This window comes from Pteropus medius, unplaced genomic scaffold (genome assembly GCF_902729225.1).
Source record: "Pteropus medius unplaced genomic scaffold, Ma_sr-lr_union100, whole genome shotgun sequence".
In the NCBI taxonomy this organism is placed as follows: domain Eukaryota; kingdom Metazoa; phylum Chordata; class Mammalia; order Chiroptera; family Pteropodidae; genus Pteropus; species Pteropus medius.
Genome location: NW_024349803.1, coordinates 15,893,121 through 15,911,426, shown reverse-complemented (window position 1 = coordinate 15,911,426; position 18,306 = coordinate 15,893,121). Strand labels below are relative to the sequence as shown.

At 51.8% G+C, this 18,306-nt stretch overlaps 1 protein-coding gene across 8 annotated transcripts in view; it reads right to left on the bottom strand.

Annotated features, from left to right (window-relative positions):
• Window positions 1-1,844: 1,844 nt before the first annotated feature.
• Window positions 1,845-18,306, bottom strand: part of TRAK1 (trafficking kinesin protein 1) — a 163,448-nt gene continuing 146,986 nt past the window's right edge. For 5 of the 8 annotated variants that reach the window (XM_039837410.1, XM_039837411.1, XM_039837407.1 and 2 more), the window contains 3 exons: window positions 16,382-16,729; window positions 7,582-7,684; window positions 1,845-4,668 (listed from right to left, as the gene is read on the bottom strand). In XM_039837410.1, coding sequence (XP_039693344.1) covers window positions 3,870-4,668; window positions 7,582-7,684; window positions 16,382-16,729 — 1,250 coding nt within the window. In that variant the 3' untranslated portion in view covers window positions 1,845-3,869. Of the gene's footprint in view, window positions 4,669-7,581; window positions 7,685-16,212; window positions 16,730-18,306 lie in introns of those variants that run through there. The other 3 variants (XM_039837409.1, XM_039837408.1, XM_039837415.1) reach the window with 3 other exon arrangements.

The window sequence follows — 18,306 nt, the reverse complement described above, 5'->3', positions numbered from 1 at the left end:
GGTTTTTAACTCTATTGTCCCTTCTAATTTATCAATTGCCGTTGTAGTATAAGAGCTTAGAAGAAAGCATCCTAGGATCCCCTCCCACCCCTGCCACACCTTTCCCTCTGCTTGGAATGCCTTGCCACATGTCAAATCTTCCCCATCCTTGAAGCCCAGATCTAGGGTCACCTCGCCTCAGACAAAGCCACTCAGTCTCTTTTCCTTGAAAGCAAGGTGAGCTGCAGCTGTCTGGCCTTCTGAGCCCCTGAGACAGGGAGAGGCTGGGAAAAGGTGCCCACCCCTCCCAAGGCAGGACCCCCACCCCAACTCTGACTGGTCTCGCACAGTGGTTCTCAAACTTTAGTGAGCTCCAGAATCACCTGGACAGCTTGGTAAAACACAGATGCCTGGGCTCCACCCTGGGGGTTCGCTACCTACAACCCTCACTGGCTTAACAAGTTTGTTTTTTCTTCAGATCACGAGTCAAATGCAGGTTGGCCGGGAGTCTGGTCCACATGGTTCCTCGGAGACCTAGAATGATGGAGGCTCCACCAACTCGTGACACCACCATTTCAACACATGGCTCCAGGGGAAGAGAGAAGCATGGAGAAGTGTGTGTGGATTCTTCTCCGCTGGCAGCCCGCTGGCCAGAGCGAATCACGCGCCCCGCCCACTGCCAAGTGGCTGGGGAACACGGAGAGCGGGCGAACCATTCGGTGAGCACCCGGTTTCTCTGCCATGACCACACCCCTCTTCTTCACGAGGACACAGCCACACAAGACTGCTCTCTGCTCCTCAAACACACCAAATGCTTTCCTACCTTCGGGCGGTGGCACCAGCTGCTCTCGCTGCCCAAATGCTGTTGTGCCAGACCTCACATGGTTGACTCAAATGCCATCTCCCTGGAGAGGCCTTTCCTGACTGCCCAGAGTAGCCACCCACCACCTGACACCAGCCTATTTAAGTTCTCTGCATAGCTCTGATGATGCCATGTGTGGTGTCATCTATTGACAGATTGCATGCACACCCCATGAGAGCAGAAGCTGCTCACGTGCTTATGGATCCCTACCGCCTAGAACAAGCCCTAGCTCGTGGCAGATGTTCAAAATAGATTTACTCGACTAATTAACCCTGAGGTGTCTTACCCTTCCCATTTCATAGGTAAAAAAAAATGGACGACTCAAAGAGGGTAAGTGACTTTCCCAAGGTCACACCATTACCAAATGGCAGCGCCTGACATAAAGTCCATGTTGCCGCCACCCACTACTGTTTGCTTGCATAATTTTGCTGCTTCCATATATTGCAGTAGCAGATAGTTTTTCTTTTAAGTTCCTTTCTTTTCTAAGAATAAGTTTTATTTATCCCTTTCCCACAATTCTCTGTGAAGTCACTCTCCACTGTCCTTCGTTTTTAAAAGTCTTTTAACACAACTCTACAGAGGGCAGTTGGGTGACATCTATCTAGGAATTTACCTCACAGATGTCCTCACATCTGTGGGAAACTACAGATATGCGAGGTGTTTTCATTACAGGGCTGTGACAGCAAATGATTAGAATAAACTCAATTCTCAGCTGTAGGGCGCTGGTCCATACTGGTCCATAGAAATAGGTATGTATTCCCAGTGGGCACGTGTGCATGGTGGAATAGTATGCAGTCCTGAAAAGTAGCAGAGCTTCAAGTTCTGACTGGAAAGTTGTCTAAGGTATAACATGTTCAAAGTAAGGGCAGCTATAACAGTATATAAAGTACGAAATGGCTTTCATTTAATTTCCCCAAAGAGCAGAATACTTCAAGTCTTACATAAAGAGATCATTTCCTTGATGAAAAAGATAAGAACAAAATACGAATCAGAATAGCCATACGGTTTCCATCATTTGAACTTATTTTATTGATATTCATTAGCAAATAAAATTTTATTGTTGATTTTTGATGCATTCTAACACACTTTTTGATAGTGGTTGCCCAATGTTGATCATTAATTTACTATACTAAATACTGCAACCTCCGAACTGCTGATTTTTACACCAGTACCCCTTTGTGGTGATGGGTGTGGCTCCTCTCTCTGAAGATATAAAGTGGTCCATTCGGTCTAGGGTGTTCACATTCCTTTGTTATTCTACCTACTGCTTTAAAATACATTCAAATAAAAAGAGAGAAGTTCTTCAAAATGAGTGCACACACACAACCACAAGGAGCATTGAAAACATAATTAACCGACATCCTCGTGTTCAGAGAATAAATAGTCTGAAATTATGGGACCAAAGCTTGCTCCTGGGGACTTTCTTCAGTGGACATAAGGTTACAGTCATTCAAGTGAAGGACACATCTTTTGCCATGGGGGGTGTGGGAGGGGATCAGAAGGTGCAAAATGGCAATTTCATTTGCATATGATGTTATCCTTCCATAAATGTCTGGAACAAATGGCCACGGAACACCGTGATGCACGCTGCAGTCTTCGGGTTAGAACAGATCAATGACCTGCTTAGACTGGAATGCCACAGACACTCTGTGACTGGAGCTGGGAAGGAGAGAGGGTGTTTGTTTAAAATACGGCACACATAAATAATAAATAAAAGTTCAAAACTTAGCGACAGCAACAGGACCAGGCTCCCTTGCTCATTCGTGGTTCGTCTCGCGAGCACCTCTATCTTTCCCCAAGGATAAAAAGTGGCACAAGGAGACCCAGGGCTTTGGAGGGAAAGAAATATCTTCTTGTGACCGCTCTGTTCTAAAACAAGACAGAAAAACGCGTGGACACTGAATGGCTGTCACGAAAGACCACACGAGTGAAAGCACATGGGCCAGACTTGGGTTTCAGAAAAGGGCTGGGCCCAGCAGAAGTTCAAAGCCTCGTTTCTCCTGTGAACTAGTTTGGTATTAGGTTTGGTTGTGGTTTGTTTTACTGTTGACACATTTCACTCGACCTCTTTCCCTGTCCCCTTTCCTTTTAATCCTCCTACGAATGTTGTCCTCACTCTGGTCTTACTCAATTTGGTCGTGACATTGGGTCCCAGAAACAAACTGCTATTTCCTTAGCAGCTTGGTGTGTTTGTCACTTGAATTTTGGTATCACAGAACCACAGAGAGAACATCTACTGTGACTTCCCATCTAGTACCATTACTTCCTCGCCTATAAAAAATAAAAACGGAAAAATAAAACAAATCACACAGAACCCACAGGGACTGCTGCCCAGTGCAGCGGGAGTGTAAATACATTCTCTTTTGGGTTAGATGTCCGACCTGACAGCTGATTACGAAACACGGAAGGACGACTTTAGCGTGAAGGCCTGGAAAGAAAAAGTCACCCCTTGAAAAGGAAGCGGCCGTCCACTGAGGCAGAGTAGTGAAGGTCTCGAAGAAGCTTGGGCCACCCAGAAAAGAAAGAACAGTCCTGAAAGCTACGTCAGCTGCATGTGGCTGTGGACGGAGGCTCCTCACGCTCTCGCCGGGTGGGCGAGGTGCCCAGCGACACCGAGGGGCATGGCATTGTGCCCTGTGCCACGTGACAGCTCACCGTGTGCAACACTGGCAGCCAGCCGCGACTTCACCGGGTTCCTATCCATGGGATAAGAATGTCATTGGGAGTTTCAGTGCTTCTCGAAGGATAGAAGGAGAATAAAAAAAAAAAAGGAAAAGACACCTGCCTGCCCTGCCCCCAGCTAGCACAGGTGAAGTCCTCAGGAGAGCGGTGACAGTGCTGGGGCACCTCCCGTGGGCTCCAGGTCCTATATACACGTTTCACAGTCTCCACTCTTCCCCCATGAGGCACGAGGTTGATTTGTCTAGCTCAGGAGGGGACGGACGGGGAGGGGAGAGCACAGTGGAGAGGGGAAGAGAAGCGGGGGCAGGACCCGAACTGTCTCCTCGGAAGGGCGCCCCTCCCACCCTCACCGCAAGCTGGTTTGTTTGGGGAGCTTAGCACCCATCAAGATGCCTGAGGTGAGCGTCACGGGGGCCTTCATCTGCATGCTGGACCCCACCATGGTGGGGAAGCTGCGATTCCGTCGGATGCCACTGTTGAGCTGCAGCCCGCCGATGGCACTGGTGACGGTCGGGCATCCGAGAGGCAGGCCCTCGGGTACCAGGCCTCCAGGGACGAGGCCCTGTGCTGGGCCCGGGGGCCGGCAGAGAAGAGGTCCCTGATCCTCAGTCAGCGTGTGGACGTGGGCTCGCCCCGAGTTCACCGCTCTGGCCACGCCGAACCGCCTGACTTTGTCCACGAGGTTGAGGTTGGAGACAGACACATCTGTCTGACTCTCACTGCTCCGCACGCCCTTCTTCTCCCTCACCTCCCTCAGGATGGAGCTGGCCGGCTTGGACGCCAGGAAGTTGTCGTAGGGCGGGCTCGTGCACTTGAACTCGAAGGAGGGCGGGGAAGACGTGGGCGTCTGCATGGGCGAGTTGGGTGGGGTGGAGGGGATCACAGCCATCCTGGGGGTGTAGGAGTGCAGCAGGGAGCCCCCGCCGGCCCTGTTCCAGCTCTGGGGGTCATACACCGCCGCCGAAATGCCCCGCTCCTTCAGCAGCCACACCAGCCCCAGGGACGTGCTCATGGTGGTCGTGGACTCGCGGGTGTTCGTGAAGGACTCGGCCAGGCTCAGCCTCCGGGGAGTGCACGGCGTGGCCGCCGGCGTGGACTTTAAGTGGCTGGAGCTGCCACAAGCTGGAGTCGGGGCCGAGTTAAGGCTGTTAAGAAAAGACGAGGTCGTTTATCGGAAAATGCCCGTGAGCAGCATGACAAGGGCAGGCCTGCGACACGAGGGGACGACTGGCCGGGCCCAGGCTCCCCCGATGCCTCCTGCCATATCTGCTCCCCCCTCGCCCACAGGGGCCTTGGGTTCCCGGAGGCGGGGCACGGTTTAAGTGAATAGGAAGCTGCACACGATCCCCTTCTCTCAGGCCCCAGGGTGTGTATAACTGTGCCCTCTGCATGAGAGGGAACAGGCTCAGGTCATATGTCACACTCAGCTGTTAAGCAGAAGACCCTGGATTCGAACCCAAGTCTGAGTGACCCCGCCCCCAAATAGGGGAGGAAGTGCTTCGGCAGAGAGGTCTTTTCGTCCTCCACCAAATTTACTCAATTTCCAGCGTTCCTACCGCCTACTTCTCTGACGTAAGGAGTTACCCAGCACTATGGGAAATAAGAGTTTATCTAGGGATGGCCAAAGCAAGCGGGTCATCCAGATGGAGGGCACTCGGGCGATGGAGAAATGGAGGCGGGAAGTGCCCGTCAGGTCAGTGGCAGATCCCGGCCTTCTTGCCTCCGCAAGGAGCTGCACTTGGTCCTTGCCGCGGCGGCCCAAATGCATCTCGATAAGTGGAGTTATGGGGTTATGGGGTCAGAGGAAGCACACTGGGCTATCGGATCTACATCTATGGAGCTACCTAGGAAAAGGCCCCGTGGGTGTGTGAAACCTGTTTCTATAGGAAAGCAAAGATTCCTTCGTCCACTCGGGTCCTGCTGACTGAGGACCCACTATGTCACGGCACCTGGGGTCCAACTGTGAAGGGAATTCGGATGGGACAGTCTAAGGCCTGCGGGGGGCAAGGCACTGCCGTCTGCCTGAAGAACAGGAAGGGCCTTCCTCTCACAGCTGCTACGGGACGGGGGAGGCCATGTGGGCACGGGAGCCCTGCGCTGTTGCTGCGTGAGCCATCAAGGGGGACAGAAGGACATCCGTCCTAACTGTCTTACGAGACCTGCCCGGTGCCCTCCCAAGGATGTGGCTGCGGCTGCAGGAGCCCCTGGGAGTAGGCCAGCTGGGTGGCCCGAGGAGCTGGGGACAGAGCCCTCTCTCCCCAGCCTGACGGGGGAGGGCCAGATACCTTGGGCAAAGCCCCAACACAGGGCAAGGGAAGGAAGAGGACACACTCCGGAGTGGGTTTCTGGAATGACCAGAGCAAGGGACCCCTCCTGCAGGAGGGACAGTTCACAAGCAAGTACAAGCTGAGGCGTCATTTGGCCCCACCCTCAGGTGACCTCGCACCGGCCAGTCAGCACAGGGCGAGGCACACAGGACAGGCCTGTCTCCCACAGACAGACGCTCAGGAGTGGGGGTGCAGGGGCACTCGGAGAAATGCGAGGTTAGAAACCACAGCAGATTCCTAAGGTTACAAGGCAGACTCTTCAAATGGTGCAGGTGGAATCCTACAACATGTCGACCTCCAGGCAACGGAGGTCAGAAAGGATCTGGGCTTCACATCATTCACAGGGCCATTCCTAGGAGGCGTTTTGGTTTGTTTCCAGCTGCTGTTCTTTCAAACTTAGGCGAAAAGGAAAAATAAACCCTCTTCTCTCGCTACTGACTTTTCCCATCCCCGACAAGGCCCTATAGGTGCAGACAGGTGTGCAATTTTGATTTCTACGGCTGCAGTCAGAGGAACACCAGGGTGCCAGCCCTCCCTGGGGGAAGCCCTGTCCCACGGCTTTAAACACAATCTCCTCCTAACATAAAGCCACGGGACGGGGACTCTGGGTTCCCCAGAGGCAGGAAGGGAGATGGGGACTGACAAGCTAACCTTTGGAGATCCCCCTCCGGTGAGAACTGCAGTTAGGCCTGTATTAGTGCGGGCGCTCGGCTCGACTCGGGCGTTTAGATGGGTTAAGGGGTATCCACTGTCAAGGCCGAGTTAGCCAGGCACAATCACAGAGACACACCCGCGCCCGAGTCCCGGGTTAGTGGCGGCCACGCGTGCACACACGGCTCCTTCCGCGTGGCCCTGCCTGCCAGCAGGCAGGTGCTTCTGCTGGTGTGCTCACCCCCTGCCTCGCCCGTGGGCGCACTCTCTGCCCTACATCTCCTCTCAGCTCAACGGGGCATGGGGCTGCTTCGTCGTCCTCCTCACATGACCTGCGGAGAGTTATTCAGAGTGTAAGGGGCTCCTTGGGGCGGCAGCTCCCTCCACGCTGGCCCTGCCTGTCTCCCTCCCTCCGTCTCTGCTTTACCGTCATTCCCCAGGCGTCTTGTACCACAGAGTGGCTGAGCGGAGGCTGCGGAAGGCCTGAAATCAAGCCACACAGACCACCCACGCCATGCAAATCCCCTCGCCGGACAGTGTGAACCGCTGTCGGTTCTCAGAGGCACCGGAGGGAAATGGCCCACGCTGGGCACGCAGTTCAGTCTTCAAAAGTTATCATTTAAGTCACTGCAGTGTGGCCGTGGCGCACGGTTCTGCAGTCTGCTCCAGGGGCCCAAGGGGTCCCCCGGGGCTCAGTAACCATTCTGTGAAAAAGATTCATGTTTTGCTGGCAAAGTTTGGGGCAAAAAGCCAACAGACTCGGCCTTAGGGCCTGGGGGAGTGTCAGCTTCAGCTGGTTAAGGAGGGGCCTGAGACTATCCCATGGCCGACTCAACAGGCAACTGAAGGTGGGTCAGATCTCTCTCTCTCTCTCCATGCTGGATCAGATCGAGGGGGGCCTTTCCCAAAGGAAAGACGGGATGTGGAACAGGAGCCCGCAAGTGCTTGCGAGATGCTTTGCTGGCCGGAGCTGGTGTTGAATGAGCCTGTCTACTTGAGCTGCCTTCGACCTCAGGTCTCATGGAGGAACACCCCCACCTCACCCCACCCCTGCTCACCCCTGGGGCTGAGGTCCCTTACCTTGGCGTGACTCGCGTGAGCTCGTCTGAAGGATGCAGGATGCGACAGGTAGTGAAGGTGAAGGTGGAGTTGGTCTGTGACATGCACTTCCCAGGGTGGTGTGCTAAATTGGGGGGAAGGAGGGGGAACAAAACATATTTCTTGCATCCAAGTATACCCATGAGAAGACAAAGGTGCAGGATGGCCCTCCACAGATGCAAGAAGCGATGAGCTACCTTGTTAACTGGACCTGGGCGAGGAAGGTGAAACACACATGTTCTGGATCGAAGGTGGTTCGTCAAAAAACAACCACACTTTTGAGCACCGGCGTGCGGAGCACCGAATTCCAGCTTCCGACCCAGTCCAGACAGGGCTCCCCATCGGCGTTCTTTGGCCAGTAGTGGATCCAGCTCGAGGGGCTAATGGGCCCATGGGGGTCAATTTGGGTCCCCTCTTCAGAGGTCAGAATCAGCTTCTTTCTCTGTTGCTTTACATTTCTTTTCATTGGCAAACAGGTGCCAAACCCTGCCGAAGGGAGGGGACAGGTGCAGGATGGGGAAAGGCACTTGCCACCTGCAAACGGGGCAAGGCTCGTGCGGCTGGCTCGCTTTTCTGCTTACGCAGAAAAGGGGCTTGGGGAGGCTGGCTCCACTACTGTCTGTCTGTGGTCCGTGGCGGGCAGATGGGGCCCTCAGCTGCCTCAGCAACAACTCGGCAAGAGATCCAGTGTTGTCTGACGTACGAGCGGTGTGAGCAGCACCATTCCAATTTCTTGCCATCTCTAGGAAGCCTAATTTCTAATGAAAATGAGGTGGCAACAAGTCGTTCTCAATTTACCCCCTTTTAAAGCTCTACAGAGTTATTGTTAAGGCAGCTGAAGATTTATGATGTGGAGCAAAGGAAATCACAGACGCGTTAGGATCGTGCATCAGAAGCCTGGCGAGGAATAAGTAGTAAGAGTCTACAGGAGACGTCATGATTGTAGAGGTCATTCTCGTTCATAACTCAAACATTAAAAAAAAAGAAAAAAGAAAAAAGAAAAAAAAAAAAAGAGACGCTGCTCCAAATAGCATGCATAATGAAGTATGGGGACCCCCGACCCCACCCAGCCCCCCACCCCTGCAGCAGCTCAGCCCCCAGAGACCTCCTGGGAGAAAACTGATTAAGGTGTCAGAGGCCATGTGCGCTCTGAAGATTCAAAAGGCTGTGAATGAGAATCTTCTAGCTCTTTATGGCAAGTTTTCTCTTGGATTTGACAAAAAAAAAAAAAAAATGGAAAAAGAAGACAAAACAGAAGAGATTGGTGCTCTAAATCTACAAATCCACACACAGGTGATTGTGTCTTTAAAAAAAAGAAAAAAGAAAAAACAAAACCAGAAACCAGATGAAATAAATGAACAAAAAATGTTGGAGACACGTAAATTGAAGGCAGGCAGGACAAAGCCAGAGCACAAAAATGGTGGCGGTGGCCAGGGGAGCAACACGAGATGGGTTCGTCCCGATGAGCAAGGTCTGACCCGGCTCTCTGCGGCCAGGGAGGTTCCTGTAGCCCCCTGGTGTGACAGCCACACCATGGCCACAAAAGCAAACTCTCAGCCACAGGGAGCTCCAGGCAAAGCAGGGGCGGGGCGGGCGGGGCCACAGAAAAATAGCCTTTATGAATCTTTGTTTCTCAACCAGTAAATGGAGTGGCTTAGGAACTGGGTTAACTGAGAAACTGCTGCTACACGCAAAACAAAAATGGGATATAAGCCGTGAAGAAAAGGCAACCAAACAATCACGATTCCCTGGCGGTCACAAGGTGTAGAAACAGAAGCAACAGAACACCTGAGGAGAAGCATCCCACACAGCGCGAGGTGTTATTTAGGCAGGAGGAAAGAAAAAGGCGGGAAACAGACGTGGTTAAGACAAAATCGTTGAGAGAGAGATCACACTTAAAACGATCCACCGGAAGCAAGGCTGGATTGGAAATTAGACGTGTCCCCCCTTTAAAAATGCATGGCCAGAATGTCAAATCAGAAGGTCATGATGTTTACTTCCCCCCCCGCCCCCCTTGTCCCCGTCACATATTGGATCTTTGATTGCAACAGGGAGTGTAAGATGGATATTTTAGAGACACAGTTGCATCAGAAGAAAGCAAAACCCATCTTATGCAAATGGGTTTTGGGGACAAGAAAAGGCTGCTAAAATCCAAAGTCATCATTCCCCAGAAGCAAGGGATAGCTTGAGAGGACCAGGGAAGATCAACCAGGGTCAAAAGTGCCAAAGCCAGAGGTTCGGCCCCTCTGAAATACCACTGGGACGCGGGGACCCGCCAGCTCTCCTCCAGTCACCGCCTGCCCGGCCGCTGCAGCCCCGCCCTTCCTTGAGACACAACACAGAGACAGTGAGTGGCCGAGGCTCCCTGTGCTGCCACAGCACAGCCCCGGCCGATCCCCACCGCCCTGCACACGGGAGAGAGCAATGGCTCAAAAGAGGCACGAGACACATTCCTCTCAGCAGGGAGCGGGGGTCAGGGGGAGGGCTCACGACTGAAGGCCCCGGTCCCCCCCACACTCCACACACGAGCCCTGCCTCAGCGGCCGTGTGTTCACCTTGCACTGCTTGCTCAGGCCTCCACGGACAGGGTTTCTTGGACACCACGCTCTGACCTTTTGCTATAATCCTTCCTCGGGTCTCAGTCTGACTGTGGAGGGCGGGCCTCGTTGTGTTGGGAGCAGAGGGCAAATGGATTAGAGTATAAAGATGCACGAGTGTTTGCATCCAGTATTTTATTTAGGAAGGAACTTGCATGTCCCAGCAAAACCCCTAATCCCTTATCACTTTTATTTGCCCCTCTTCCCCCAGGCTCTGGCACTGGTACAAAAATCCCAAACTAACAAAGATAACCTTTGAACTTGGTTAATCCTTTATTAGTTGAGATCTCCTACCTGCATCAGTAAACTACACACAGGTAGTTACTGAACAGATGTTTTGGTCCGAAAACATGGCCCGTGCAAGCACACACATCCTTCAGGTAGTGACGGGTGGGAGCGGAGGGCACCGGAGGGCTTTATGAGGGTGACAGTCCCCCTGACGTGCCTGCCGCCTGGAGCAGGTGCACTTGGTAAAGGGTTCTGACTGCTGCGCTCCTCTGTGGGCCTGTGACACCTGATACTGACCGGAAACCTGGGAGCTTGGGACCTTGCAGCACCAGTCATGGGGTGCCTGCTCTCCCCACGATCCACTGCTCTAATGGCGAGAAGAGGGAAGGAACAAGGCCGGGACACTCTGGTGGGGACCTGAAGGACCCTTGGGGGACTCTGCCAGCCTGGTCATCCACATATCAGATCCACGCACCAGCTCACGCATTTCAGTTATCCGAATGGCACTTTGGCCTGGAAAGGGCAGGCTGGTGGCTCTCTCAAGGCCATCGTAGCACCCAGTCCTTAAACAGTCCCTTACATGAGCCCACACAGTCGTCAGGGAGCACCTAACTGCACCCAGTGATTTCTGCGGGGAGCTGCAACGTACACATAAAGGCTGCTTCGAGGGGGTCTCTGAGGACGGAGAAATGCTGGCCATGCTGCACGGCCCAGCTATTACTTTGGTCACATAAATAACTTCTTGAAACATAAAAAAAAATAAAAAGTACAACTGCATCCCAAAATCTTAAAAAAAAAAAAAAGAACTCCATCATTGGAGACACACTGAGACCCTCCATATTCTCTCCCACCAGAATCTTCACAGGAAGTGACCAGTTTGGGTAAACAGAGTGCTCCTGACCTTTTTCCTTTCCCTAACTTGAATATGAGCAGATTGATGCTGCTGTCACACGATGTGGATCTGCTTTGAAGTTTCTATAAACTTTAGCGCTGGCCACACAACACACACACACACACACACACACACACACACATTCTAATGCTTTCTCTCCTCCTTGCCATACAGCCCTTTAATTCAGAAGCTGCCACCATATCAACAAGTGGCACAGGGACAGTCTTTTCTATCTGAGCAAAACCAGCCTATTGACAATAAGAACCACTGTCCATCCAGCTTAATGGCATTGGCCTGAAAACATTGGTTCCTCTTTTTTTTTCTTACCTTTTTTTTACCTTTTTTACCAGTTGTTAAGGATTTGTTGCCTATGCTTGGTTGGGGTGGGGGGGGCGTGGGGGAACAGGCTGTCTCTTTGCCTTTCAGCTACGTGCCCATTTTTTAAAAAGGTACAGAAACAATGCTTTGGAATTCTTCCTAAAAGACTAAAATATCGGGGCACAGCAAAATACTTTAAAGACCCTTTCTGTCGCTTCTTTATATATAATTCTGGCCATGAATTTTTTTCTGAAAATGAGGAACATTCTATGAGGAGTTGATGTGAGGAAAGCTCCACAAAACCTGTCTGCTCTGTGCTTTATCTTTATCATAAATACTGTTTGGGGTTAATGCGGCTTTAACGGGCATTCTTCTGGGTCCGGGAAGCTACCGAGCAGTTTCTGATATAGTAGTGCAGCTTTCTTCTAATAAAAGTGATTTTAAACTACGTCCTGTTAGAAGATGACATTCTTTAGCTCCTTAGTTCCAGGCTTCACACGAGCCCGGCTTTTTCTCTGCTTCTTAAGCCTTTCTTCGACACAGCCCTCCTCTGGTCCTGGAGCTCTCTAGGGATCCCTGGATCCCCTGTGCAGATGTCAGCCTGTGCCACTGGCGAGCTTTCTAGCACATTGCAAGGTCTTTTTCTGGTTTCATACAGCTTATGTGGGGTCCCCGAAAATTTTTTTAAATTAAAAGTCTATCCTCTCCCACTATACCAATATGTCTACTCTCAGTTTCACTGAAAAAGTATAGGATGTAGCAGATGTTCAATCTCACAGCATCATGCAGAGAGGACCAGAAACTCCTTCAAAGAGGCGTCTCTTTTGGAGCAAAGGGAATTTTTTAGAATGCTGTTAAAATGTCAAAAGGGCAAATGCAACAGTCTCTTCGGATCCTCCGGATGCCAACAAAGCTGGACCCCATGGCCTCTGTCCTCTTGTCCTTCCCTGGGTGGCAGACACTGGCAAGTGCAAGAGCTGCCTGGCTAAGCTGCCTGGTCAAGACCTCTGCTCATCAGTGCTTTCGAAGCCAGTTCCACAGCGCACTTCTCCCGGGCGTCGCCAGGCGGCGCAACTGGACAGCTCAGCGAACCTCAACGCCCACCCGCCCACCTGCTCCCTCAAGGGCCCCTCCACGTTAGAAAAGCATGGGCGCAGCCGCCCGCTCCGCAATAGGTCCGGTGGTGCCCCTAGGAACGCGGGACGGCCCTCCTAATGGCTTTCAGGGTTGAGGATGCCGTGGAGAACGCGCTTCCGACAAGTAGATTTCGTTCTGGAAATTTTAAGCAGGGCTGACGCTCCGCTGATTGTCTGGGAGAAGTCAGAGCTCTCATTCGTCATTCAGGGTTTCCTCAGCATCTCCAAATACAGGAGGGTATGAGCAGACCATCTGCTCTGTCTGTAAGGACCAAACTCCTGAAACTGCTACAGAATTCAAGCTGGATTGAAGAGCCTCCCACCAGGGTGGTAACTCGTCACCAACTCTCCGTGGAGACAAGAGGGAACTTTTCTGAATCTGAGGTCTATGACTCGGATGTACCAGACATTTCCTTCCAGATCTGTCAGGCCCCATGGCCAACTTTCCGGCACAAGCCCACCTGGATCCTGCTTCTGCAGTGAGATAAAGTGCGACAGGATGCGGGTTGGCGGGGCTTTGCTCAAATCACAAGCTAGAGTAATGCCCGGCTCCTTTCCTTCCCAGCGGTTCCCTTCCCTTCCCTAGTAACCGGCCCTGGACAGAACCTGGACCTGTGACCTATGTGCCAAATAAGGAAGCTACAAAAACAGCTGATTCTTGGCTTTTGCCTCTGGGGCCCAGGTGATGCGGCCTCAGGGGATTTTTCCAGGGGCTGTTTTGACCAAATGTGATCTTTGCCTTCAATGCTTACTTGAGGATCTTAGCTCCAATGATGACACAGCTCCACTGCAAGGCCCACTGGCCACACAGGCAGCTACATATGTATGAGCCTGTTTTATATTTCCCCCACTCGAAGTGGCCTCCACGTGTCTGAGTGTTAAAATAAACTGACCTGCACTTTCTGTCTCTGTTGCTTGAATCCCATCTTTTTCTCCCCTTTGGCATCAAAGTATCAGAGATAATTCAACTGAACCGTCTGTCCAACCAACCATCTATGGACAACTGTGTGACTAAAGCCCTTATTTTAATCCTCTACCACAGGCGGGCTCGTCCCTACGCATAAACATCTAAAACCCAGAACACGGACGGTACAAGATAATGACTCCTTCTGATAAAGTGTACTTTCTAGATGAATGAAAACATAAAATGAATGAAAACATAAAATATGTCACTGAAATAAAATAAAACTATAACCTAAAAATTGTTTTAAACGCTCCATTTTAATCATCTAAATGATTTACAAATATGAAAACAAGGATTCATCCTCTTTAAGACATGAGATTATAAAAAACCAGCAAATGATGATACAATAATACATTAAAATATATTAATAATTTTTTTTCAGTACATACTCAAAACTTTTTCTCCATGAGACAGCAGGCTCTAGACGAAAGTGCCTGATACACAAGCCCTCCCAGCTTCCTCCCATTATACCAGTTGCAAGGAAAAAGGTTAATCACCTCCTGTCTTCTAGGTTTCTCCCTATTCAACCTTCCTAGGCAGATGGCAGCTCCTGGGACTGTGCTATTCCAAGACTCGAAATGGTCCTGTCATTCTCCAACAGAGAAAAAGGAGCCAAATCATTGTCACATCTCTCCCCTCTGCCCTGAGCTTTAAATGGGTCTTACCCAGAAAACAAGCCCCAAAGAACTCTCACCTACACGACCAGACCTTTCCTAAATTACCTTCGGCAGCCTACATGGTTCTTTTTCCACTGCACACGTCCAACCAGACCCCTCTGTGGCTGCAGTGGTAGATTTGTGTGCCTCTCCTCAGAGCTGCTGGGGTGAATGTGCTACAGGTGTGAGTAAAGGGGGACGAAGCAGTAACTATGTCTTTGTTCACATAAGAAAAGGAGTCAGCACTTAGGTCTTCAGAATCAGTCCCCTCTCTCTCTCTGTCCTCCGAGAGAAGTTTCTAGCTGACTTGATAAGCTTTCCTCACTTAGGTCCTCAGAATCGGTCCCCCATCTCTCTCTGTCCTCCGAGAGAAGTTCCTAGCTGACTTGATAAACTTTATTCCTTCTGTGCAACTTCTCAAAGATACAGCTAATGGTGCTTCTTGAAACGCCAGATTCACCTTCCAGTCCACACGCAGGGCTGCAGGGAGGGCTCCTCACAGTCGACAGGATTCCAACCCTCAGTCCCCCAAACGAACACACGCTGTGTCTCCTGCATCACTGGGCCTTGCACACAGGCACCGGTGGCCATAACAAAGGGAAGTCACAATACTGCGGCCACTGTGGCCAGTTTCCCCTTCTCAAATGTGAAGATACTAAATAACAAGCATTCTCACTCTCGAGTGAGCTTAATCTGGTAACTTAATTGCTAAATAAAATAAACCATAAATAAGCCTATATGCTAAAAAAAAAAAAACTTTTTTATCTGATATCTCTGAAGTTTATGTCAAAAAAAAAAAAGAAAAAGAAAAGAAAAGTTGGTCACAAATAAAGTCCCTCGGCCATAGAAGTCTGAACGTGGCCAGGGGACGGGAGACGCCACCAAGAACCTCAAGCTTTGTCCTACCGTGTACTGTGTAAAGCGCACTGTGGCCTTCACGAATGAAATTACAAATCCCAGAGATGAAGGAGCACCTCCAAACTTGGTGATTCAGGAACATCACGAGGATGAAGACACGGCGTCAAGTCATCTCTTTCTGGGTCTCTCCCCTTATCCCATAAGAACTTCCTTATCTTCTCGGCATAAGCAGCCAAGAGGTCCAGGAAGTCTGGCCAACAGAAACCACGTGACCACTGTGATCCCAGACCCTGAGCACAAAGCTTTTCAACCCAGTGGCACCTAGGGCGTGGGTGATTCTGTAAACTCATGGTCACATCTTTAAGCTCGTTAGGACAGGTAGGGGGCGGGGTACAGGGGAGACCAGTCAGAGCTTTTTACTAGATTCATCTAGAGTCCTCTTTCTGGGAGAGCTTCGTGACATTCTCTTAGGGTTGGTTCGGTTAAGGAGTATGGCTAAAACGCTTTTTAAAAATCCACTTAGAACAAACAGTCTGAGCTGGAAAGGAAACATACAAACCTCCACTCAAGTCGGACGAGTAAAAGGCTGATCCAGTGCTGCCTAAAACCCCAAACACTTTCCGGGCTTCCTCCCACTTGAATGCAGTGTGGGGAACTGATTCACTCATTCACCTTCTAAACGATCCAGGACTCAAAATTTCCCCTAAAATTGCCTGACTCAGCTCAGTTTGGAAATGACCGGGGGACCGGAGAATCTGCCCCTTAGACACGGGAAGAGACCCACAACAGGACAAGGGGAGCCGATGTGCGGGGGGCTGGGAGGCGGGGTGGCGTGGGGTTAATCCACTTCTTTTTAGCAGCCTTTCCTGCTCCCGCTTCAAGATCCCCGCCGGGCCATGTGCCTCCAAGATGGGTAGGGAGCCGCACCCATCTGTTACAAAAGGAGGCGCCCGACCCTGTATCAAAAACCAGAACTGCACAATGGGCATGCTTCCATAATCACCCACACAGACGAGCGGAAGCTACAGACAGAGAGCCACTACAGATGGTGCTCGGAACAGAGGTGAGAATGGCCCAGGACTCGGCCTCCGGTAAAGGTGCCAGGTTTATAGGACTTATCTCGGTGCCCTCACCAGACCCCTCCTCCTCCTCCTCCTCCTCCGTGGCCGCTGGCGGCTCCTGCATCTCTTCTGGGAAAGCCTGAGGCCGGCTCTGGTAACTTCTGCTGCCTGAGACAGTCACGCGTGCTCGGGACCTCTCACCTGAGGTCTCTGGGTGCTGCACTGGCGTGGAGGTAGCTAGGCTCGGGAGGGAAATGTGGTCACCTGTGTCATCTTCTTCAAAGTCGTTAAGGCAGTACACTTCGTCCAGGTCAACGTCCAGCGTCCGGAAGCCCTTGGTGACCACACCGGGCCGGGGGTCCAGGATGCCCCCGAGGTGAGGCTGGGCCAACTGCTGCCAGTGGTGCAGGGTGGCAGAACCTTTCGGGATAAAGGGCAGAGAAGGGGAGACGGGGAGAAGAGAGAGTTAGGATGAACGTTCTAGCGGACGGCTGCTCGTCACCCTCACAGTGTGCAGCGGGAGCCCTGGCAGGCCCGGGGAGCCACAGCTGGACTCTGGCAGGGACACCGGGGACACTGCCCCCACCCTTCCTACCGTGCGACAGCAGCTAATACCCCACCGCAGCTGGAAGTGGCACCAACTTAAGGAAGGAATCCATTCTTTTTCTAAAGTAAAATTCATGCCATACTGTGTGCCAAGGATATTTGGTGGCGAACTCTTTATTTTGATCAACGGATGTCAACCCCCAACTCCAACACAGAATCACTTTAGAAATAGAAAAAAATAAGCATGACTGGCACAAGAGGGGGGGTTGGGAGAGGAGACGATGTGTACCGAGTCTATGCCATGTGAGTATGCACCTCTGGGAGTAGGAAGACAGAGCAGAGGCAGAATAAGGCAAGGTCACACCCAGCCCGGGAGCCACGACAAGAGAAAAGCAGAAGGAAATTGCAGCAGCACAGAGACACAAGCGGTAGGCACGGCTGTCACCTCCTTAGGTGTTCTGTACCTGCCAGCAACCTCAAGGGGCTCCAGGTTGAGAGGGAACTGGCCTAAGGGGGTGTGACTGAACAACACGGCAAGTGCACACAGAGGCCTGAGGCAGAGGAGCCCATCTCCTCGGGGATACCGGACCCCGGGGCTCAGATGACATTGCGCGAGGTCTGTAATAACACCGGAGGATGTCTCCGAGGACCTCGAGGGTGTCACGGGCACCCACAGAGAGAAGCGTTCCAAGGCCGAGTCTGCTTAGGAAACCCGGGAAAGAAGTGTGTTTTCTGAGAGCATCTCAGAGCCCTGAGCGCCCTGCTGTGTGCTGGGGTCCTGCCCAGCCCGCTTTCCGCTTGGAATACTTCTGCACCTCACGTGGCCCTGGGATTGTGGGTGCATGGCCCGTGAGGCTGGGCGTCCTAGTCTCATCCTCCAGATGAAATTAACCACACAAACCAATACTCCACACTCAAGAGAGCCTGCGAGGTTCTCGGGCACAAGAAAGCAAGAGCCTTCCCACACCTATGTCCTCCCAGACCGTCACCCCTCGTTTACCAATGGTGTCCTCTGTTGGGTGGGCCAGAGCCCCTCTAGATCAGGAGGCCGCCCTGTCAGAAAGGGGAGCCACGGATGCCAGGAGCCCGCAGCTCAGGAAGCCGAGATGGAAGGGAAAGGAAGGCAGGGAGCCAACCGGAGATGTGACCGAGACACAGAGAACCCACTGTCATCGGCAGCTCTCGACCCTTCCCAAACACTGCTGGAAAGTCACTTCCCACGCGACAGTCTCAGCCAAGGAGCCGTGACAGGTTTCTGTAAGTGGGCGATTTTAAATCCCCGGAAGAGAGAAAAAAATGTCTAGACTGCCAGTAAATGTGTAGAAGGGTTCTCGGACACCCGCTTTGAGCTCTGCCCCGGGGTTAAGTGTGCACAAGGACCACAGCAACCTCCTGAACTGGAATCTATTGAATATATACATAGAAACTATTCTAAATGCAAAAAAGAAAAG